At 52.3% G+C, this 22,899-nt stretch overlaps 2 protein-coding genes and 1 long non-coding RNA gene across 3 annotated transcripts; 1 reads left to right on the forward strand and 2 right to left on the reverse strand.

Moving 5' to 3' along the window:
- Positions 1 to 46: 46 nt before the first annotated feature.
- On the reverse strand, positions 47 to 2,039 carry LOC126643004 (uncharacterized). Its single transcript, XR_007629652.1, has 3 exons — positions 1,509 to 2,039; positions 647 to 706; positions 47 to 162 (listed from the first exon to the last, which is right to left on the reverse strand). It is a non-coding gene; the product is annotated as an uncharacterized LOC126643004 (long non-coding RNA).
- A 4,623-nt stretch (positions 2,040 to 6,662) lies between these two features.
- Positions 6,663 to 14,211, forward strand: NMRK2 (nicotinamide riboside kinase 2). The gene is made up of 8 exons (XM_050321125.1): positions 6,663 to 6,849; positions 8,656 to 8,746; positions 10,050 to 10,098; positions 10,377 to 10,548; positions 12,322 to 12,393; positions 13,117 to 13,223; positions 13,638 to 13,723; positions 13,820 to 14,211. The coding sequence occupies exons 1-7, from the start codon at positions 6,824 to 6,826 to the stop codon at positions 13,721 to 13,723; spliced, it is 603 nt and encodes a 200-aa protein (XP_050177082.1). The 5' UTR covers positions 6,663 to 6,823; the 3' UTR covers positions 13,820 to 14,211.
- Positions 14,212 to 17,297: 3,086 nt separating this feature from the next.
- On the reverse strand, positions 17,298 to 22,853 carry DAPK3 (death associated protein kinase 3). Its single transcript, XM_050321124.1, has 9 exons — positions 22,782 to 22,853; positions 21,624 to 21,766; positions 20,266 to 20,626; positions 19,766 to 19,895; positions 19,557 to 19,605; positions 19,413 to 19,439; positions 19,161 to 19,313; positions 18,671 to 18,716; positions 17,298 to 18,476 (listed from the first exon to the last, which is right to left on the reverse strand). The coding sequence occupies exons 2-9, from the start codon at positions 21,683 to 21,685 to the stop codon at positions 17,937 to 17,939; spliced, it is 1,368 nt and encodes a 455-aa protein (XP_050177081.1). The 5' UTR covers positions 21,686 to 21,766; positions 22,782 to 22,853; the 3' UTR covers positions 17,298 to 17,936.
- Positions 22,854 to 22,899: the final 46 nt, after the last annotated feature.

A 22,899-nucleotide genomic window follows, 5' to 3' on the forward strand; every position in this document is an offset into this window, starting at 1 on the left:
TGCATCCCCCTCTCTTTTATTTTTTTTTCTTTTTTTTTTTTCCATTGTCAGTAGCTTTTATTTAGACTTTGTCTCCATGTGGAAAATATGATGGAAATTTTTCGTTTGGATGCTGTTCCCTTGAAGAGAGGCAGTCAAAGTCGTCCCCTGGAAATTCTGACCCTGCAAAATTAACATCATCAAAGTGTTTTGGTGGGTTTGTTTTTTTTTTTTTTAGGAAAATGACTTCTATTCTGGAGGATGATCTTTCCCAGATTCCTTCAGCTTTAGGAAAGAGTCATGGAAAAATCGCTTTCCTTGGGTTGCCATCAACTCTACTCGAGTTTTTTTAATCCCATTTTATTTTTACATCTGTTTTTATAATCCGGTTAAGAACACGGCTGGGAATTAAATCAGAATCATCATTAAATTATAACACCAAACACCCACAAAAAAACAACTCAAAGCCATTTAGGAAAAAAACTCAAACAAATCCCAGTAAACCCTTGTTAATTTTTATGTTAATTATTTCTATTAAATTATTATTTCTATTTAATTATTTTAATATTGAAATTTATATTCTTCTTTACATTCATCAGACTTTAAAAGCCAAGAAGGCTCATCCTGGGAACCAGGGAAGGCCTTTCAGGGTGAGTTGGGCACTCACCTCACTCCTCTCCAAGAGATCCAGGTGTATTTATATTCCTTTTAGCCAGGCTGGTGGCACCTGGGATTAAGATCAGCAGAGTGTCAGGTTAATTTTCCAGATATTTTTCCATTCCAAGTTTATAAAACCCCCCCACCAGCCACACGTGGAATCTTCACGACTCATTTTCTTTGAATTAGGTGCCTGAAACCCACCCAAAATTTCCTGCTGCCTTTATGGATCTCACATTTGCTTCCTCACCAGCTCGAATTTTAAGGCAGGAAAAAAAAACCAACAAAAAATTATCACCCTGGGGAGGTAAAAATAGTTTTTAAAAGCCTGGGTTGTTGTTTGGTTATTTTTTTTTTTAATCTCCAAACCAGAAAAATCCCTTCCCATTTCGACCTCAGTTTTGCACTTGGAGTGACAAATCCGTGTTTTCCACCTCCTCACTACTGGAACCCCTTCTGTCACACGAGTTGTGAATTAAAACTGTCACCCAAGTGGGAATCTCTTCTCCCACGTGCATGTTCTTCCCTCTGCAATGACTGAGGCTGCTGAATGAAGTTGAATATTTAAGAAGAATGGGCTAATTATGGCCCAGAATATTCCCAGGCATCTCCCTCACAAATAGAAGCCAAAATTCCCGGCTCCAGGCAATTATTTCCCCCCACTTCTAAACAATTAAACTCCACATGAAGGGTGAGATCTACCCCACTTTGTTTTCACCAACCTAAAAATGAGATCTTGAGCTTAAAATCAGTGGATGAAAAAAGCTAAAATTCACGTGAGGTGGGTTGTGGATTTTCAGGCCACCCCAGAAAACTCGGTGTTTAGACAGAATAATGCCCAAATTTGAGGGGTAAAGAGCAGGATTTTGTACCTGGAATGGCAAGGAAAGAGAAATCCCAGGTGGTTCTGGCCCCACATCAACCCATTTCGACCTTGTTTTCATTCCTGAAATGCCAAAACGTTTCAGTTCCCTGAATTGTTGTGTTCAGGTTGTTTTTAGTACCTGGAGCTGCAGGTAAACAAGTCGAGGTTAATGATTGCCAGTTCTACCACCATGAACCCTGTCCTAAACTCCAAATTTGGAGAGATCCCAACCCCAAAAATCCAGCTCCTTCCCAGTGTGTTTGCTGGGAAAAGCTTCAGTGCTTCTCTCTTGTCTTGTTCCTTCTCCTCCTTCATTTTCCAAACAATCCACAAGTTTTCCTGCTCCCTCCTCTCATCCATCACTGCAATCCACACTGGCCAAAACTGAGGAGTAAAATTAGACATTTCCACTCCTGGAATATAAACCAGAGAGATTAAAAAATGGGGATTCTGTTACTCTTTAAAAATGCTTTTGAATTCCTCGCTACTTTAATTTATAGCACCACCCAGATGGGGGCTAATTTCATGTCAAAACATCCCCAAACACATTCCAGCCGTCCAGTGACACTGGAAATGTCTGGCATCCTTTTCAAGATTTATCCCTGGAATTGCTGCAATGATTACCTGGCACCCCACGGATCCCAAATAGGGCATTTCTTGCATATTTTACCCATTTTTGTCTCCCATGACACAAAATTCCACTGGACTCGAAGGAAGGTCCTTTCTTGGAGTGTCACAGCCAGCAGCTCCAAAGGGCTGGAGTGAGGAAAGTTTGGGAAGAGCAGTGTGGGGAGTGAAACACCTGTATAATCTGATATTTTGGGAACTGAGAAGGATTCCTCCACCTCTGATTGGAACTCCTCACTAACGAGCTGCCTGCCCTGGGGCTCCACTTTTCCCTTCCTTCTCACTTCAGATTAATCTGCTCCTTTGATTCCCTTCATGTGGGCTTTTCATGGAATCCTGGAGCATCCTGAGCTGGAAGGAACCCACGGGGATCATCATCCAGTTCAACTCCTGCATGGGACAGCCCAACATTCCACTAATTAACTTTCTCATTCCACAACCCGAATTTTCCTAACAGGGAGCTGCTGGAGGTTCACAAAGTGCTGCTCCCTTGATGTTCTCCCATTTTTCCTTCCAATAAAAACCCACCTTCCTCCAGAGGGGATTCAGGAACCTCCCCAAACCTCGGAGAAGGAGCCACCCAACACTCTGGAAAGAACAAATAACCCCAAATTTCAACATTCCTGAGTGAAAATGACCCTCATTCCTCGCCTCTGACATCTCCCCCCTGCAGGTTCCTGGCAGGAGGAACCTTGGCCTAACCTTGGTCCCATCCCCAATGTCTTATGATTAGTGAGGGATTTAAAGTGGGAATTAAAAGCTGCAGAAGAAATGAGTCACATCTTGCAGCAGAAAGGTCAGTGGGCACCCAGAAACCAAACCATCCGCAGGGAAATAATGCCCCGATGGCTCCACGATTCTTAAACTGCCTCCTGCTAAATTTAGCTCCTTTTTTTTTAAACAAAGAAGATTTCACGTTCACTTTTAGTAAACATTAGTATTCTAAAAATAAACGTGGAGAGAGGGAACATTCCCTGTCTTTGATTCAAGCCCGGTGGTGAATGGCATTTGTATGAGGGAAGTGTCAGGCAGATAAACGTGGCTGGGGGATAAACAAACCCCCCCCACCCAAAAAAAAAAGGAAGTTTCAGAGGCCCAACACGAAACTCACTCAAAAACAGGGCAAAAAAAAGGTGTTTATGAACATCTGCCATTTGCATAAATTGTATTTTTACGGGTTGGGGGAAGTTTGGGGTCGCTGGGGAGTGGAAGTGTCACCGTCTGTGTCACCGGTGGGGTTTGCTGGGAGGGAAGGAGCCAGGAGGCAGCTGGAACGTGAGCTCCAAATACAGGCAGGCACAGGGCACCTCCAAAGGGAACAGCAGGGCTGAGGCCAGCCAGGAATCTGGGAATTTGAGCTATGTGGGGTGAATGCCACCTCCCAGGATGTTTGGGGGCATGAGCAGGGGACAAGGGGGGAGAGCAAAACCACCTCAAGGTGCTTAAAATCAAACTCAGGGAAAGGCAGGAACAGCCACAGGAGCACTGAGGGAGGGAAAATAAAAATAAAGGTTTAAAAAGGAGATTTTACCCCGAGGGAAAAACGAGCTTTTTGCACTTGACAGGGATGAGATTTGCAGCTGTGAGGTTGAAAAACCACAAATGTGCCTCCTGTCCTTCATCCCTCCTGTTTTCAGGACAAACAGAGGGTTATAATTCCTTGTGGAGGCAGTGGGGCAGTGCTCTGGAATTCCCCAGACCCCACCACAATCCCTGTCTGCTCCCTGCACTTCAAATCCATTGTTTATCCCCCATACTCATCTTTATTTCCAAGGATAAAAACCCCACCTGCACTCCTGAACCGTGTCCCCCTTGGCAAAGCCAGCTGGGCAGAACTCAAACTTCACTCCTGAGGATGGCATGTTCCAAAAATATTTGGATTAGCAGGTCTCCAGCACAAAGAACTGGAGCAGAGGTGACCAGAGCTGGTGTCCCCTCAGAACCTGGACACAACTTTGGAGCCTCCTGGTTTGGGTTTTTTTTATTTTTCCCCTCCAAACGTGGCAAAATAATCCCTGAAATCTGGTTTCTCTAAGCCAGACACCTTCCTAGCTCAGGGATGGGAGAGAAAAGCAATAAAGGGCATAAAAATGTTGAGCAGGGAGGGAATTTTAGGTCAATTTTGCCCAGCAAATGCCTGGGAAGCGGTTGGAAATCCGACTTCCCTGGCAGTCGTGGCTCACTCCAATTCAAGAATCCAAGCTCCAAATTCCTCTGGAATTACCATTTTACCTTGGAAATGGGGGTGAAAGTGGAATTACAAGCGGTGTGTCTGCCAACAACCAACTGTCTGTTAACACTGACCATAAATAATAAGTGGAATCACTCAGAATTAAGGCTGGAAAATTTGCTCAATTCCCACCCACAAATTTACCAGGTTCTCCCTCAAACCCAATTTCTTTTCTTGCCTTCTGTATCTTCACTGCAAGACCTCCAGAATCTTGACCTGTGGCAGTCAATAATTTTCTAATTTGCAGTCCATGTTTATTCATGATCAAAGCACTGGGCCTTGGCCTCGTGGTTGAGGAGCAGAAAACAGCTTTGTAGAGAAAAATAAACCTCTTTATTTTATTTTATTTTTTTTTTTTAGCCCAACGGACACAGCTGGGGTGAGACAAAAGGAGGGTTTAGGCTACAAACCAACCCCCTTCTCAGGTGTGAAACAGAGAAATTCAATTTAAGAACAGCTTGGGAGCAGCTCTGAATAAATAAATAATAATTAAAAAAAATTTTAAAACCACAACAATAAAAAAAAACCACTTCTCTTGGATTCTTAGGGGGGAAATCCTGGATATTTGGATTTTTTACTGTAAGAGCTGAACAGCTCAGGGCAAAATACTTCACAGACAGTGAGTAGATGATGGAGGTACTACCCAAAAATCAGAATTAAAGCAGCATCTCTGCACTCCTGTGGGCACAGGATGGAGTGATTTTATAAAGGCACACGATGATTTGGGTGATTTAAGGCAAGATATCATTTAAAAGTGCACATTATAGAGTTCCCATCTGAGAAAAGAAATGCTGTTGGTAACTCTGCCTTCACCTGGCATTGCTGAGACAATGTTAGAAGCAGCTGGAATAATTCAAATTAAAGCACATGGTGAGAGGTATTTACTGGAGAAAGGAGCTCAGGTAGATTGAACTTACCTTAAAAAGTTTACTGAAATAAACTGTGGAGGAGGAGACTCTCTGGACAGATAATGTTAGGACTCTGTAAAATAAATATATATAAAATAAGATGTTCAAAAAGTTTCTCCTAAAGAGGAAAAGGGAGACAGTCTAGGTGGATTCACTGCTCAGCCTCTCCACACTCCGAACAGCTTGATTAAAAGGAGTAAAAAAATAAAATTAAAATGAAATTCCCTCTTCTCCTCCCCCCCCTCCCACCCCAGCAGAAGTTTAGAGAAAAATTCTTCCTCCTGGTTTCAAATAATCCAGTGGGAATTGGGGAATAAAGGAACGGAAGGGAGAGACAGCAAGGAAAAAAAGCCGACTTAATTCTATCCACACACACCTCTGAGCCTTCCCCCAGCCCCAGGGGGAATTGTCAAAAGGGGTGACATTTCCACCTACCCCATGACTAATTTAGGCAAAGGACGAGCTCGCCAAAAAGTTATTTTTGGCCCCGTCACGGCACGGGGCCGGCGAGGGAGAGGGACAGGTGCAGGTCCAGAGGGTGACATCGGGGCCAGGGTTGAACCCCTCCAAAATGGGACACTGGAAGGTGGGCTGAACCCCCCAAAATGTGAGATTGAGGGTTTGTAGAACCCCCCCCAAAATGTGAGATTGGGGGTTTCGTAGACCCCCCTCAAAATGTGAGGGGGTTTAGACCCAAATGTGAGTTGGGGTTTGTGACCCCTCAAAATGTGAGATTGGGGGGGATGCAGAACACCCCCCTCCAAAATGCAGCTTTGGGGTGAGGGTGGAAGCCCCCACAAAATGGGATATAAGAAAGTGGCTGAACCACCCCAAAATGGGACATCAGAGGGTGGCTGAACCCTTCCCAAACTGTGAAATCAGAGGGTTGGTTGAACTCCCCAAAAAGAGATATCAGGGGGTGGCTGAATCCCCCCCTCCCAAAATGTGAAATCAGGGTGAGGGTTGAACTCCCCCAAAATGGGACATTGGAGGGATGGCTGAACCTCCCCCCAAAATGTGACATTGGGGTTGGACCCCCCTCAAAATGTGACAACAGGATGAGGGCTGAACCCCCCCAAAAATGCGACATCAGAGGGTTGGAGGAGCCCCCACAAAATGAGACATCAGAGGGTTTGATGAACCCCCCCAAAATGTGACAACAGGATGAGGGTTGAACCCACCCCCCCAAAATGTGTCATTGGATGGTGGCTGAACCCCCCCAAAACGTGACCCTGGGGTGAGGGTTGGCCGAATGCCCCCCCAGATGTGACGTTGGGACGAGGACTGGCTCAGCCCCCCCCAAAATGTGACACGGGGCTCATGATGGTCACAGGGCTCTTCCATCAGCGCCGGGGCGGGGACTCGGCCCTATAAATCCGCCACCAAATCCGCCTTTTCCCCTCAATGAACGAGTCAGGGAGGCAAAGCTGAGTCAGAGCAAAGAGGGAACAGGGGCAGCCGTAGTTTTTCTTCCTCTGAAAGTTGTTTCAGCCTTTCTAAATAGGTTTGTTTTTTTTTTTCCTCGCCACATTCCGGTAAAGGAGGCGGCTCGGCAAAATGAGATATATCATAGGAATCGGAGGGTAAGTGCCTGCTAATTTGGGGGATATATGTTATTTTTTCTTTTAATTATTGTATAGAAGGCTTGGAGATTAATTATCTGGCTATAAAATAATATTCAGGGTACAGGAGTTGAGAGATGAGGCAACGCTGCTTAAATACAGAGAGCTCTGCAGGGTGGCATAAGCTTTTACATGTAATTTATATGTCCTTTTGTGTGTAATTTATATATCTAATATGTATTTTTATATATGCTTTTATATTATTTTATATATCCTTTTATATATACTTGTATAGGATTAACAGGACATATGCTGCTTTAATATAGAGAGCTCTGCAGGGCAGCATATACTTTTATATATACTTTTATATATACTTTTATATATACTTTTATATACATTTTATGTGTATATTTTATATGTTTATATATTCTCTTTGTATATTTATATACAAATAGTTATATATTTATGTACAGTTCTTACATATTTGTGTGTATATGTATATATATTTTTATCTATAGTTTTATATATCCTTTTATAGGATTAATAGGAGGGATGCTGAGGTGGAAAAAAGTACCTCAAGTAAATTTAGAGGTCACAGAGCCAAAAAAAATTCTTTAAAAAGCTTCTCTGAAAGACCACGAAGGGGGAAACGCTGTTTCAAACAAGACAGGGGGGGTAGTGGTGTGTAAAAAAAAGCTTTTAATTTCTTTTAAAAAGTAGGATTTAGGAAGCCTGTGTGTGATGGGACAGCACGAGAGCACAGCGGGAGGGTTTGGGAGAAGGAAGCACTGATGGATAATACGATTATTATATTAATAATATAGGACTGAGGGGTTTGTACAGCCTCGGGATAAAACATGAGGAGCAAGCTCTCCATGGGAGACGACGATTGTTCGGGGGTTTTACCTTAAAAAGGGGCACGAGGGAGCCTGAGCCGCCCTGAGGGAGCGGAGCCCTCGGGGGGGGAAGGCTGGAAGGGCGCCCGGAGGGAGCGGAGCGGGGGCGGCTCGGAGGCCCCATCTTGGGCCGGGTGTCCCCGCTGTGAGGGGGAGAACTGTGAGGGGGCGGCCATGGCGGTCCCTCAGGGGTCTGGGCTGTGAGGGGGCGAACTGTGAGGGGGCGGCCATGGCGGCCCCTCAGGGGTCTGAGTTGTGATGGGGCGGCCACGGCCGCCCCTCAGGGGTCCGGGCTGTGAGGGAGCGGCCATGGCGGCCCCTCAGGGATCCGGGCTGTGAGGGGGCGGCCATGGCCATGGCCGCCCCCTCACAGCCCGGATCCCTGAGGGGCCGCCATGGCGGCCCCGCGCGCCCCCCGTTGCGCGCGCGCGGGAACCGGCGCGGCCGTTACGCGCGCGCGCCGCTCGAAGGGGCGGGGCCCGGCAGGGGGAGAGAGGCGGTCACAGCCAATCGGCGGCCGGGAAAGGGAAGGGGCGGTTGGAGGTTGCAGCCAATCGGCGGCCGCCGTTGGGGAGGCGGGAAATTCGAACGTGGTTTTGCTGGGGGTCCCCTCAGGGCGGATCGGAACCCGCGACCCTCAGGGTGTCCCCCTATGGGTTTAGGGTCGGGTTCGCCTCATGGGGTTGGGTCTCTGAGGGTCTCCCTCCATGGGCCGGGGTTCGCGTCCCAAAGGGCGGGTCACAAACAGGTCCCCTTCATGGGCTTGGGTCCCTCAGTGTCCCCACCCCATGGACCCCCGTCCCTCAGGGCTCTGCTCCTTCAGGCCAGGGGGTCCCCCCACAGCCCCGTGGGTTCCCAGTGTCTCTCTCAGACTGGGCTCTAACCCATTTCTAACGCTGTTCTCCCATCTCTGTGTCTCCCCCCCTTGCAGTGTCACCAATGGTGGTAAAACCACCCTGACCAACAGGCTCATCAAGGCTCTCCCCAACTGCTGCGTGGTCCACCAGGACGATTTCTTCAAGGTAAGCCGAGCCCCCTCTCCCTCACAGCGTTAATTGCTGCTTATCTGAGCAGGGAGAGCTGTGGTGGGTCCCCTGGGAGTGCTGGGTGCTCCTGCATGCTCACCGAGTCAGTTTTGACAGCTTAGGAGCCACACGCTTCCTGATTTTAGGTGGGGTGCGTTGTGGTTTTTTTTTTAATATATTTAATTTTTAAATGACTGGACAGGTGGGAAGTTCCTGACCTTTACAAATGCCACGGGAACTTGGCGTGACCCATCTCAGAGAGGTCACAGCAAAGCCTTTTGGTGTTAACTACAGACATAACCTTGGGTCAAACTGCTCGTTTCAGTCAGAGGGTATTTACTGTGCTCTCCACAAATCATTTGCTCCACGTTGGGTTTTCCCTCCTTGTTTTACTCGAGCAAAAACGTGGCTCCTAAATGATTCTTTGGGATTTAAGCACCTCTGTGCTGGTTTAAATACGGGAAGGGGGTTTTATTGGGGGAGCTCTGACAGCTCTGCATCAGAACCCAACTAAAATATTGCAGAGGTGAAAGCAGAAGACCTTTGCTTGCTGCCTCCTACCTGGGAGTGCAGAACCAAGTCACTAAACCACTGCACCATTCTTTGGGAATGACAATATCCCAGGTGGAAGTCCAAGAGATGCAGGAATGTACTTGGGGCAGTTCTGTGTCATCCCCTAAAACACGAGGAGCTCCAGCACCATGTGCCGGGTCTGTCGTGCCCTCACAGCAAGTGCCAAGCAGAGCCAGCTATTCCTTTGGAAAAGCTTTTCCAAAAACCTAAACCACAGACTGGGTCACACAGGAGCCCCTGGAGGAGGAATTCAGTTTATTATCCCATAAAGATGTGTAACTTCTCCCTCCCTGAGCACCAGCACCAGCAAAGCTGTCACTGCGTGACCAAAGTGCTGCTGTGCCCACCTGCATTTCTTATTAGACTTAAACCAGCTACTCCTGCAAAATGCCAATTTTAGCACTTCCTTAACGCTAGATTGGCAGTTTAAATTCTTAGACGCCGATTTACATATTATTTTTTTATTTTTACTAACACCGTATCAGGGGATTAAGCTCCAAGCCTTTACCCAAAGTGGTTTGAGCGAGCCCAGGCGGCTTTTCCGAGCCTGGCGGGGTTGGTGAGAGACGGGAATGGAAAGGCTGGTGTTGCCCGCAGGGGGTCTGTGACTGTGGGTGAACCACTTGCTTGTTGTGTGTGTTTGCAGTAGTGCCCAGGTGGTGATCGGCTCGTAGGGAACTGATCACGCTGAGGTTGCAGCAATGTTTTATTGCTCACTATATTTCAGCCACAAGATCAAATAGAAGTCGGGGAAGACGGCTTTAAACAATGGGATGGTAAGAGCAGTGTTCGCTATAGGATGCAGTAATGTATATTTTTTTACCTAAGTATTCCTTTTTTTTTTTGTTATTTTTTTTAATTATTAAAAAAAAAAAAAAAAAAAGCCTTAACAGTAAATTTCTGTTAATTCCTACGAGTTCATCCTATCTAATTTTTTTTTTTTTTTATTTTCGTTGCTGTTTTTCACTCTTCCCGTGCGGTTTCGTGGTGGTTTGATCGTGTCCCTTTTTCCCTCCCCACCCACCCCTCTATCCCCCCCTTTCTCCCAATCCAGTGTTGGATTCCCTGGATATGGAGGCCATGGTGAGCACGGTGCGGGCCTGGATTGAGAACCCCGTGAAGTTTGCCCGTTCCCACGGGGTGAATGTCACACCTGGCTCTAAAGAGCCAACTTCCCAAGATATCCATATATTGGTCATTGAAGGCTTCCTGCTTTATAATTACAAGTAAGGTTTGGGGAACTCTCCATGGTTTGCCAGGGAAGGTCCCTCGTGCCACAGCTAAAAACTCCTTTTTTTGTTTTTTATTAATTCCACGCCTTGTTCTGAGTTCTCACCCTGAAGGGTTTTTGCTGGAAACTGTAAAAAAAAATCAACCCCTAAATGATGAAAAGAGTGAAGGGAATAATGTGAGTTTCTCTAAAACTCCAGAGGGGGGTTTAGACCAGGATTTGAGGTGGCAGAGGGGCACAGGGATCCCCCTCACCCCCACCTGAAAACTCACTGATGAGAACAAGCAGATAAACCATTCACTGCTTGGAACCTCCCCTGGAATTTAGGAACAGTTCTCTCACTTGTTTAACCCTGACTAAACTCAGCTTAAGAATGAAATAACTTCAAGGCCAGGTTGGACAGGGCTTGGAGCAACCTGGGATGGTTGGAGATGTCCCTGCCCAGGGCACAGGGTGGGATGAGGTGGCTTTAAGGTCCCTTCCAACCCAACCCACTCCAGGATTCCAACACTGGAGTGAAGATCAGCCTATTTTTGCCTTTTTTATCCAGGGGCAGGGAAATTCTTGGCAGGGAGAAGGGGAGACAGAACGAGCAGGGAAGAGAGAGAAACATTCCAATAGCTAAATATATAAACTTCAGCCAATCACCCCCAGCAAACGTGACAAGAGAAACATTCTTGGCTCCAAAGTGGAGTTTTGTTGACAAAATCCTTTCAGGAGAAGGAGCTGTTGGTGACACTTGGCAAAGCTGGAGCTGTTACAGGCTGGACCAGCCCAGACAGCACCAGCCCAGCTTCCCAAACTGGGGGAACAGCCTGGGATTAATCCTGCCAGGAATGGCCAACTGGAGATGGTGCTGGCAAAGTGCCTCCTGCTCCTGGCCTCTCCCCAGGGAGCAACTCTAGTGTCTCCTGAAGGTTACAAACACCCCTGAAACACTCAGGCCTGTTCCCACAGCCCTTTCCTTTGCCCAGAGGGAATATTCCACCACCAAACCTGGAATCACTGAGGTTGGAAAACACCTCATAGCCCATCAAGTCCAAGCTGTGACCAACCCCCAGCCCAGAGCACTGAGGGCCATATCCAATTGTTCTTTGGACACCTCCAGGGCTGGGGACTCCAAACACCCCTGGGCAGCCCCTTCCAATGCCTGAGCACCCTTTCCATGGAGAAATTCCTGATGTCCAACCTGACCCTCCCAAGGCAAAACTTGAGGCTGTTTCTCCTGGGTTGGAAGGGACATCCAACCAGCTCATCCAGTGCCAAGTCCCTTCCCTGGGCAGGGACACCTCCCACTAGCCCAGGTTGCTCCAAGCTCTGTCCAACCTGGCCTTGGACACTTCCATGAGTGTGAAGATGAGCCAAGGAGTTGCCTTGTGCCAAATTTTGCTGCATATTCTCACAGCCCCAGGGTTTGATTTGATTTGGTTTGATTTGATTTAATTGGTGAATCACAGCTTGGGTTCCTGCACACTGAGTTTAGAAGGGTCTGGAATGAGCCAGGTGTCTGATCCTCCACAGGATCCTGTGTGATCCTCCTCAGGATCAGTGGCAGGTATTTGGGTGGGAAAAGCCCCTCCCTTGCCATTCTGACCTTCAGAAAACACCTTTGTAACAACCCACAAACCCACTGCCCGTGAGGAAAGAACTCCCACTTGGGTTGTCCTCCACAAACACCAGAGAGGCAGAGAGATTTTGGGGTGATTTAACACTTTCTCCTGGCATTAAAAATCAGATAATCACATTGTTTCTCTCTGCCCTCCCCCAGGCCACTGATTGACCTGTTTGACATCCGGTACTACCTGGCAGTGCCGTACGACGAGTGCAAGAGGAGGAGGAGGTGAGAAGGTTCTTTGCTGTCAATCTAATCCTTCTTTCTGTTAAAGGACAGATCCCTTAACTTGCTATTAATCATGGAATCATGGGATGGTTTGGTTGGAAGATTGTCTGATTCCACCCCCCTGCCCTGGGCAGGGACACCTTCCACTATCCCAACTAAGCCCTGTCCAACCTGGCCTTGGACACTTCCAGGCATGGGGAGCCCACAATGAATGGGATGAATTGGTGTTTAGAGTGGGAAATTTTGAATCAAAGTGGAGAAAGAGACTTTCAGGTGCTAAACTCAGAGTCACAGAATGGCTGAGGCCGGAAATGACCTCTGAGATCGAGTCCAACCAGCACCGTGTCCATCACTCGCCCCTGTCCCCAAGGGCCACATCCACGTGGTTTTGGACACTTCCAGGGATGGTGCCTCCACCACTGCCCTGGGCAGCCTGTGCCAACGCTTCACCACCCTTTCCATGAGTTTTTTCCCCCCTAATCTCCAATTTAAACCCCCTCTGGTGCAATGTGAGGCTGTCCCGTGTTCCCCGGGAGCAGATCCCGATTTCCCCCTCTGGCTCCCCCCTCCTGTCAGGGATTTGTGGAGAGCCAGAAGGTCCCCCCTGAGCCTCCTTTGCTCCAATCCCTGAGGAACTGGCCCGTGACAATCAGCTTTTCCATGACCACCACGGAGCAGCTGTTGGCTCACCGGGACATTCCTTTTCCCTGTTGTCATTCCCAGCACACGGAATTACACCGTTCCCGACCCCCCCGGCCTCTTTGATGGACACGTCTGGCCCATGTACTTAAAACACAGGAAGGAGATGGAGGACTGTGGTGTGGATGTTGGTAAGTTCTCCCCAAACACAAATCCTTCAGCCCTGGAGTTGGGAATTTAAGGAATTGGGTGATTCAATCCAAGAAAACCTCAGCTGGAATGATGCAAGGGGTTATTTTTTACTCCCAAGTTGTAATCCTGGCCTGGTTTGTCTGGATAAATACAGGCAGTTTTATAGCTGGGAACTCATTCCCTTTGCTTCATACTTCATACTTTATAGGGGATAAAAACAAAGGAAAATTAAAAAGAAGGAATTCTTTACAATGGAATAAGGATTTTGTTCTGGTTTTGGGATGGTTCTGGTTTTTTCCAATAAAAAACCAACTTTGGGTTGATAAAATCCAAAATATTTTAAATCTGATCTCCCAAAATCTTTTCCTGATGGAAACCTCCAACCTGACTCCAGGTTTTGTTTTTTTTCCCAGTTTATTTAGATGGCCTGAAGTCGAGGGAAGAACTCTACAACCAAGTCTTTGAAGATATTCACAACAAGCTTTTAAATTGCTCATAGGTAAATAAAATACCTCCTGGGAGGGCTGGAACGGGGAGGGGATCGTGCTGGAAACACCTTGGATAATACTCACCCTTTTCCCTTCTTGCTTTCCAGGGTCTGGGAAGACCTGGAAGACCCTTGTACAGCCTGATGTAAATAATACTTGGAAGTGGGAAGGAGGGTTTATTTGTGTCAACTCTTCTCCCACTGCCCTTTGGCAAGTCCCTTCTGTATATAATTGAAAACTGAGGATAACTTATTCCCAACCCCATGGACAGGATGGCCTTGGTGGGGTCTTGTTTTGGGGTTGTTTTTTTTTTTAATTTAATTAATTATTTTATATTCCAAAGAGAAGCTGGAAAAAAAGCATTTTTATAGCAGAACGAGTAGAGCTGCGCTGGGAAAACAACAGATCTGTTTTTGTGCTTCTGCAGACAGAAAGGCTTCAGGCAACGGCTTGTTTGTAACATCACCTCTCAAATTCAGTAAAAATCCACTTGAATCTCCTTCTGAGGTCCTGATTTAATTAACAAAACACACCAACACCCCCTTTCCCGTCGTGTGTTTGAACTCCCAGTGAGGTGGGAATGGCTTTGGGAAGCATTTCGGGAGTTCACACCGAACCACCACCCGAATTTTGGTGGGAAAGGAGCGGCACTGGAAACCCCTCGGGGCTCAGGTGGGGGTTCTTTGCTGACTGACTGGTCCTCAAATCCCTGGGGATGTGACTTCCAGCCTGGGATCCCCCTCTGGACACCTGGAGACCTGCTGGGTCCCACGGGAGGGCAGGGGATGTGTTTAAACCACGGACACTCATGGGCAGAGCCTGGGTGAGCCCATTCCAGGTAGGAGCATTCCCAAGCCTTAGGGAACAATTCCAGGGACAACCCTGGCTGTCCTTGGCTCACTCTCACAGCCCACACCACTGCAATTAGCTGAGCAGGCTCATTAACCCCAAAATCTGCCACTTCCCTGAGAATACAGTGGCTAAAACCATGGGAATGATGTGGCACGTGCAGTGCCGTGTCAATACAAAGCCTCCCGTGGGATGAGCTCCACAACCACTGGAATAACTTGGCTGGTGGGTCCCTTCCCGAGGTTTTGGGGCCTGAATTAGAAGCAGTGCTCTGGAAAAGGAGAGTAGTGAGGAATCACCCAAAACCCACCCTGCTCCAGGGGGTGTTTTAAGGAGCCACACCCATCACCTCGTCCTCGTCTTACTCCTGATTATTTTATATCTGGAGCAGGGACTCCGTGCTCAGAAGGAGATGTGGATCCCTCTGGAATTCCCTCGGATTCCCCAGGCTATTCCCAGCCCTGAGCGTGCCTGGGGAGCCCCACAGCACTCTGATTACACCATTCCAGGGCTGAGGAACACCCCGGCCAAGGGACACCCTGCTGTGCCCTGTCACCCACCCAGTGACCTGTCACCCATGTTCCTGCATCCATGCAGCATTTCCCACGGATTAGCTGCAGCTCAGCTCCCTGGCAGGAAAAGAGATCCCAGTGGGATGCAGCTCGTAGTTTCCATGGGGGGTTTCCTGCGTGTTCACGGGTCGGTTGGAGCCCTGCAGGACTGTTTGGATTTTGGGAAGACTTATAAGGGAAAAAAAGCCTCGCTCCCGCCTCTCAACCGGGCTCTGGGAAGCAGGAATTAAAGCCTAAAAAAGGCATTTTGGTATTGTCTGTCCACAGAGAGTGAAACACCCCAGGGTGGTGTCAGCTCTGGCTGCAAAGAGGGGAATGGGGGCGGAACATCCTGGGATGTCACAGCACCGGAATGTCACGGGAGCAGCACATCCCCTCAGTTCCGAGCACCACACAACTTCCAAAGGGGTTTAGTATTTGCAGAGTCATGAAATCATGGAATTGCTGAGCTTGAGAAGGCCTCTAAAACCATCAAATCCAAGAGTTCCCCCAGCGCTGCCAAGGCCACCACTAATCCGTGTCCCCAAGGGCCACACCCCACACGGCTTTTAAATCCCTCCAGGGATGGCAACTCCACCACCGCCCTGGGCATCCTTTTCCAGGGTCTGACCACCCTTTCCACGAGGAAATTTTCCCTCATATCCAACCTGACCCTCTCCTAGCACAGCTTGAGGCCATTCCCTCTCCTCCTGTCCCTTGTTCCCTGGGAGTAGAGTCTGACACCCTCCTGGCTCCCCCCTCCTGTCAGCGATTGCAGAGCCAGAAGGTCCCCCCGAGCCTCCTTTTCTCCAGGCTGAGCCCCCCCAGCTCCCTCAGCCTCCTCCCATCCCACTGCAACTCCCAGCTTCCCAGTCCCAGCAGTATTTCACCTCCTGGACACTTTGCACCCAGCAATCCCTGTTTTCCCTCTTTCTGCAGCTGTGGTGGCACCAGAACACCCCAAATCCCGCTTTTTAAAAATTATTTTGGGGTGTTTTTTGTGCATCCACCTGGCTGAGACCCCCAGGGCAGGGCAGGGCAGGGCAGGGCACCTCCCAGCCGGGGTGAGCAACTGGTGACTTCCAAGAGTTTTTTGGGAGCGTGAAACCAAACCCCTCGGCACGAGGAGAATCCAGGAAGCTTTTGCACTATGTGAACTTTTGCAGGGTCGGGAACAGCTGGTGCTCCAGGATTTCCATACATCCTCTCCCCCTGGTGATGGTGAGATCCCTGCCAGCAGATCGAATGGCCCCGGCTCCGGCTGAATCCGCACCCCAAAATCTCCCCCAGAGCTCTGGGATGCAGCATCCAGAGGGGTGGGGGGGATTCCAAACCCCCACCCCAGCCAGGCTCTGGTGTCACCCACCACGGTCAGATCGCTGCTCTGGCACAGGGGATGTGACTGGGGATGTGACACAGCCCTGGGACAGCCCTGGGACACTGGGTCAGCCCCGGGAGCCAAAGTGCCTTGGCACGGAAAAACAGGGCGGATTAAATTCCCAGCAGCTCCACGTGGCCCACGGGTTGGGATGAAATCTACACCCGTGGGGACGTCAGCAGGAACAGGGACACGGGACACAGCCCCTTCAGACCCCCAGGGAGCATCAGATAAATCCCAAATGGAGCAAACCCCCCGGGCCCGAAGGTGAAGCCACCACAGCCCCCCTGGCCCAGGGGGACTCCTGCCAGCCATCCACACTCCTGCCAGCCATCCCCCGGGATATGGCTCGTGATTCCCCCGGATCAAATTCAGCGGGATCTTGGCTCCGGGACCATGGGCAGTCGGAAAGCCCCCGGTGATCCCAAAGGAAAGCCCATCCCAGAGAGGAAAGCCCCTCCCAGAGGAAAGTCCCTCCTGGGCTCCTACACCACAGAAACCACGGGACCCTCCCCACACCCAGGGGCCTTCCCCGAGCCCCAGATCCCACAGATCTGCAACTCCATAAAACATCCCTCAACCTTCCCTCATCCCCCTAGACCTGCACTGGGGTCCCAGGCAAGAGAGAGCCCCCTCCACACCCACAGTGAGCTCACCTGGCCCTGCTGGGGCTGATAAGGCAAAAACCCCACCTCTTCCCTCCCCAGTTTAGGAAACCCCTCTGGGATGGGAGCGCAGCAGAGGGGTTGTCACCCCACAGCACAGCCCTGCCCCTCTCCCACGGCAGGAGCCAAGGCAGCCACCCCGTTACACAGACACCTTTATTCTGGTCAGAGAGCGAGGGCTGGGCTGGGGGGCACATGGGGCAGCACCCTGGGGGGCACAGGGCTCACCCAGGGGGGCCACGCAGGGATCAGCCCTTGGTCCCGGCCCGTGCGTGGCTGCTGCCGGAGCGTAGAGGGGGGGTCTGCCCACCAAACCCCCCCCAGGGCGCTGGGGCAGCTCGGGGACCCGGGTGGGACAAGCAGTGTCCCCAGGCGTGGTGGGAGTGACAAGAAGTGTCCCTAAGTGTGGTGGGAGTGACGAGAAGTGTCCCTAAGCACAGTGGCAGTGATGAGAAGTGTCCCCAAGCATGGAGGGAGCGATGGGGTAGGAGTGTCCCCAGGCACGGTGGGAGTGATGAGGAGTGTCCCCAAGCGTGGTGAGAATGACAAGAAGTGTCCCCAAGCGTGGTGGGAGTGACGAGAAGTGTCCCTAAGCACAGTGGGAGTGATGAGGAGCACGGGGCCATGAGCCAAGCAGGAGCCACAGGCAGGAAGCCAAACCCCAGGGGAGCACAGCCCCAGCCCCCCCATGGTGGGGGCTCCAGTGAGGTACAACCCCCCACACCACCAGAGCCGGGGAACACTGACCGGAGGGGGTCGGGAAGGGCCGGAGCCGCCCGGCTTAGCGGATGCTGCCGTCGCCCTCGCCACTCTGCTTCTCCTGCTCGATGGACCACACCAGCTCCTCCACAAACTTCATCTCCGAGGCCACCTGCTTGGCCAGGGCCTCGTAGCGGTTCTCCAGCTTGCGGTAGCGCCGCTTGAGGCCGTTGGCCGCCTGCACCACGCTCTTGGTCTCCTCCTGCGCCTGCTTCTTCAGCGCCTCCGTCTTCTGCAGCTCCTGCCGGATCTGCCGCAGGTCCTGGCCGATGCTCTCGTTCTCCTCCTTGTACCACGACTCCTTCTCCTCGTAGATGGAGCGCAGCGCCTCGATGTCCTCCTGGAAGGACTTCTTGTTCCTCTCCAGCTCCCGCAGGGTCTCCTCGGCCGCGGCCACCTCCTCCATGACCTTGGAGAAGCGCTCAAAGTTGATGTAGGTGTTGTTGGGGGGCATGCTGGAGTGGGACTTGATGGTGTACTCCTTGAGGCGCGTGGTCTTCAGCCGGCGCCGCTCGGGCTTCTTGCAGCTGTCCTCGTTCCGGACGTTCCTCCTCTTGATCACCTGTGGGAGGGACAGCTGTGGTGTGGGACACAGCAGAGCAGGAGCTGGGTGGCCCCAGCACCCACCCACGGACCCCTGGCAGCAGCACCAAAGCGGCCCCCACGGGGGGTTGGGGAGCACAGAGCTGCTGTCAGCACCCATCCCTCCTTGAGGGGGTGTGACACCCCAAAAGTGCCAATTCTTTAACTTCTCACCTTAATCCAAGAGTGCTCCAGGCTCTGGGCGATGGTCATTCGCTTCCTGCAAGCACAGCAAGGCTGTGGTCAGGGGCAGAGGCTTTGCTGCCTTTCCCTGGTAAAGCCCTGGAAGTGCAGCTCGGATCTGGCTGAGCTCAGACAAACTCACTGCACTCAGGGCTCCCCATGCAGGGGTCACATCCAGCCCCCAACCCCTCAAACACAGGCAGATGAACCTCCAGACCGACATTCAACCACATGGCTCCACTGCTCCAACCACCCCAGAGCCCTGGGGGCTCAACTCAGCCTTTCACCCCTCCCAGACCCCAGCAGAGCTGCTGCACCCTGGGGGGGAATCCCACAATTCACCCCACTCCTCACGCAGGGGAGAGATTTTGGATTCAGAGCTGAACCCCGGAGTGTGGGAGCTGCCTGTTTGCAGCAGGGTGGGCAGGAGGGACCGTCCCCTCTCCCAGAGGAACCCCCAGCTCCGCTCCCCACCCCTCACTTGGGGTCCTTGACGAGCAGGCGGCGGATGAAGTCCTTGGCCAGCTCGCTGGTGTTGCTGAAATACTCCTCATCGAAGTCATAGTTGACAGCAGAGATGTTGGTCAGGGTCTCCTGCTTTGTCTCCCCCAGGAAGGGGGAGGCTCCGCTCAGCCTGTGGAGAGAGAGGGTTGGGACACCCCACAAAGGCTCCAGCCCGAGGTGGGGGGCTCACCCCACAGCCCCACCCCTCCCAGACCTCCCTTATACTCACAGGATGTACGTGATGACCCCGATGCTCCTGGAAGAGAGGGAGGAAGAGGAGGCTGAAGCCCCTCAGAGCATTGTCAGGCCCCTCTCCCCACGCTTTTGGCACAGGGGGAGCCATGGGAATGGGCTCAGGAGGGGGGTCACTCACCACATGTCAGCCTCCAGCCCCAGGGGCTCATAATTCACGATTTCCGGGGCTTCAGGAGGAAAGAGAGGAGAAAACAGGTTTATTGTGGGGGAAGGAAGTCTGTCCCCATGGAGGCACCCCAGCAGTGGCACTGGGCATCCCTCTGGGATTAATCCAAAGCTTGCAGCACCCTGAGGAGCCCCCCAGGAATGCTGCCAGCCGGGTCTCACCTACAAACTCCGGGGTCCCAAAGATATTCTTGAATTCATTCCCAGCCTCGATCTTGTGGGCGATGCCGAAGTCGATGAGTTTGATGCGGGGGTTTGGCACGTTCTTGTCCAGTAGCATGATGTTCTCTGGCTGGGGGGGAGAGGAGCTGGGTCTGTCCCCACACACCCACCCCTGGGGGCTGCCCTGGGCTCCTCCTTCCAGATGTGCCTCAAACTGGGAGAGATCCCAGCACCGACTCCCAGACCTCACCTGGGAGCTCATCCCTGCTCTCTGGGGAATCTGCACCTCCCAGACCTCACCTGGGAGCTCATCCCTGCTCTCCGGGGAATCTGCACCTCCCAGACCTCACCTGGGAGCTCATCCCTGCTCTCCGGGGAATCTGCACCTCCCAGACCTCACCTGGAAGCTCATCCGTGCTCTCTGGGCAATCTGCACCTCCCAGACCTCACCTGGGAGCTCATCCCTGCTCTCTGGGCAATCTGCACCTCCCAGCCCTCACCTTGAGGTCGAAGTGGGCGATGTGCTTGGAGTGCAGGTAGTGCACCCCGTCCAGGATCTGCTTGAGGAACTGGGTGGCCTCCTCCTCCGTCAGGGACTCCTTCTCGGCCAGGAAGTCGAAGAGCTCCCCGCCCGACACCAGCTCGAGGATGAGCACCACGTCGGTCTTGTTCTCGAAGATGTCGTGCAGGGTGATGATGTTGGGGTGCTGGATCTCCCTCAGGATGTCCACCTCCCTCTCGATCTCCTCCCGGCTCACGCCCCGGCGGCTGGACGACAGCCGGCGCTTCTTGATGAACTTGGCCGCGTATTCCAGGCCCGTTTTCCTCTCCCGGCACTTCCGCACGATGGCGAACTGGCCGCTGTGGGATGAGGGGAGGAGGTGGGGTGAGAATCTGCCCCATCACATCCTTGGAAACAGCACGAGGACACAGTTTCCTCCCAGGACTGCCAGGAATCGGGATCGGATGGTGCCCGTCTGCTCCCAGGCTTTACACAGCCCAGCACTGCTGGAGCAAGCCCAGCGCTTCCTGGGATGGAGGAAAGGAATTCCTCCCAGGAATGTGGCAGCTGCAGACCATCCCTGGGCTGTTCAGGTGCTGCTGTGACCACCCAGGCTTGGAGATGCCCAACAACCCCTCTTTTCCAGCCAGGAAACCCCAGGTGGGTGCCAGGAGCCAATCCCAGAGCCTGGCGGTCCTGAGGGAGCGTAAAACTCCGGAGGGAAGTGCAGGTGGAGGGGGAAATGCCTGAAATCAGAGTAACTGCACCTGGACCCGAGATTCCTTTATACTTTTATACATTCCCAGATCACAGTTGGGGCCACCCCACAGCCCCCCCAAGGGCAGGGACCAGCTTTGCCCAGGTGGAATCCACAGCCCAGCCCTGAGAGGGAAAAGAACCTGAAGGAACCCCTGGAATCTGCTCTGCTTTGAGAAAAAAACCCACCTAAGTGACTCCAAAAACGTTTTTTTGCTGCCCAAGGATTTCCCAGTGGCCGAGGAGGAGGAGCCACGGCCAAAGGCAGGGCTGGAGGATCTCTGGGCAGCTCCCCCAGCTCCGCCTCTGCATCCCGGATGATTAAATCCCATCTGCAGGCAGTGAGTCACCCTGGATCCCTCCCCAGGCACAGAGCCAGGAGCAGCCAACTGAGGCCTGGAAGCCGCTGGCCCCGGCTGGAGCTCCAGAAAGAGCAACTTTAACGTTAATTAACACATTCTTTTAATCTCTCCCGGCCCAGCCCTGGCCCTGCTGCTGCCAGGGGTGGCACAGGGGTACCATGAGGGGTCCAGCAGCCGGTGAAGCTCTCCTGGCTGGAGGTGCAGCCCCTTCCAGACCGTAAAGGGGGATGTCCCTCACCTGCCCAGCTCTTCCCCCATCTCATAGAAGTCCTCCACGCTCTCCTGCCGGAAGGTGGACATGGCTGCAGATCCCTGCGGAGCGGGAGCCGTGAGGAGAGCGGGAAGTCAGGGAGCAGCCAGGAAGCAGCCGGGGATCAGCACCTGCAGCACCAGGAAAGAGAGGGGGGTTGTGTCCCGGGAGCTCAGGCCAACAGCTGGCACAGGGATCCTGTCCCTGCCACCCCTCAGGCCGGGTGGCTGCAGCTGAGTTAGGGATTAACCCCAAGGGTGCCCCCATCCCATCACACCCCAGAGCCTGTAGGGACCCCCTGGGATCCCACAGGGATGCCTCGGGAGGACACAGAAGTGGCTGTGTGGGCCTTGCTCGGTCCCAAAGCAGCCAGAAACACCCAGATGTGGAGGAGAGACCCCCCACAACTCAGCCAGCAGCACCCTCCTGCCCCCACCCCCACTGCCCCTCCCTGCCCCACACCCACAGCGCCCCTCAAATCGATCTGCTCCCTGCCCCATAATTCCCAATTCCACAGCAACCCTCTGATCCCCCAGAGCCCCCCCTTAAACCTCCACAGCCCTTCCCTGTACCACAAGCCCCAAACTCACAGCCCCCACCGCCAATCCCCTTGCTGCCCCACACCCCAAAACTCCTAAATCCCAGTCCCTCTCTGCCCCATAATCCCCAATCCCACAGCACCCCCCAATTCCCCACAGACCCACACCCCACAACTCCAATCCTTCCCTACTCCTTTCCTGGCCAAGAGCCCTCCCCATTCCTATCCTGACCCCTCTTTTTCCTACCCCACAGCGCCCCCCTCAAGATCCAAATCCCTACCCCTCCTTTTGCAGCCCCACACAAAACCCCCCATCCCAATTCTTACCCCTCCTCTTCCAGCCCCACAGCCCCCCCATCCCGATTCCTCGCCCTCCTTTTCCTGCCTCACAACCCCCTCCCTATCCCACAGGCCCCACACCCACAGCCCCCTCACAGTCCCCTATCCCCTTCCCACACCCACAGCCCCTTCCCCACAGGCCTCAACCCCCCACCACCACCCCTCCGCTCCATCCCACCCCACCCTACCCACCCTCTTTCCATCACTCCTCTCTCGCCCCCAGACGCCCCCCGGCCGCACATCGGCCCTCACGGACCCCCCAGACACACCCAAACCTGGGCCGCCTCCGCCCGCGCCGCCGCCGCCACATTCCACCACAGCCCGGGCCACGCCCACCCATGGCCACGCCCATCGCTCCCTCACAGAGCCACGCCCACCGCCGACAAC

Source organism: Myiozetetes cayanensis, unplaced genomic scaffold (assembly GCF_022539395.1).
Source record: "Myiozetetes cayanensis isolate MyiCay16 unplaced genomic scaffold, myiCay2020 scf26, whole genome shotgun sequence".
Lineage (NCBI taxonomy): Eukaryota > Metazoa > Chordata > Aves > Passeriformes > Tyrannidae > Myiozetetes > Myiozetetes cayanensis.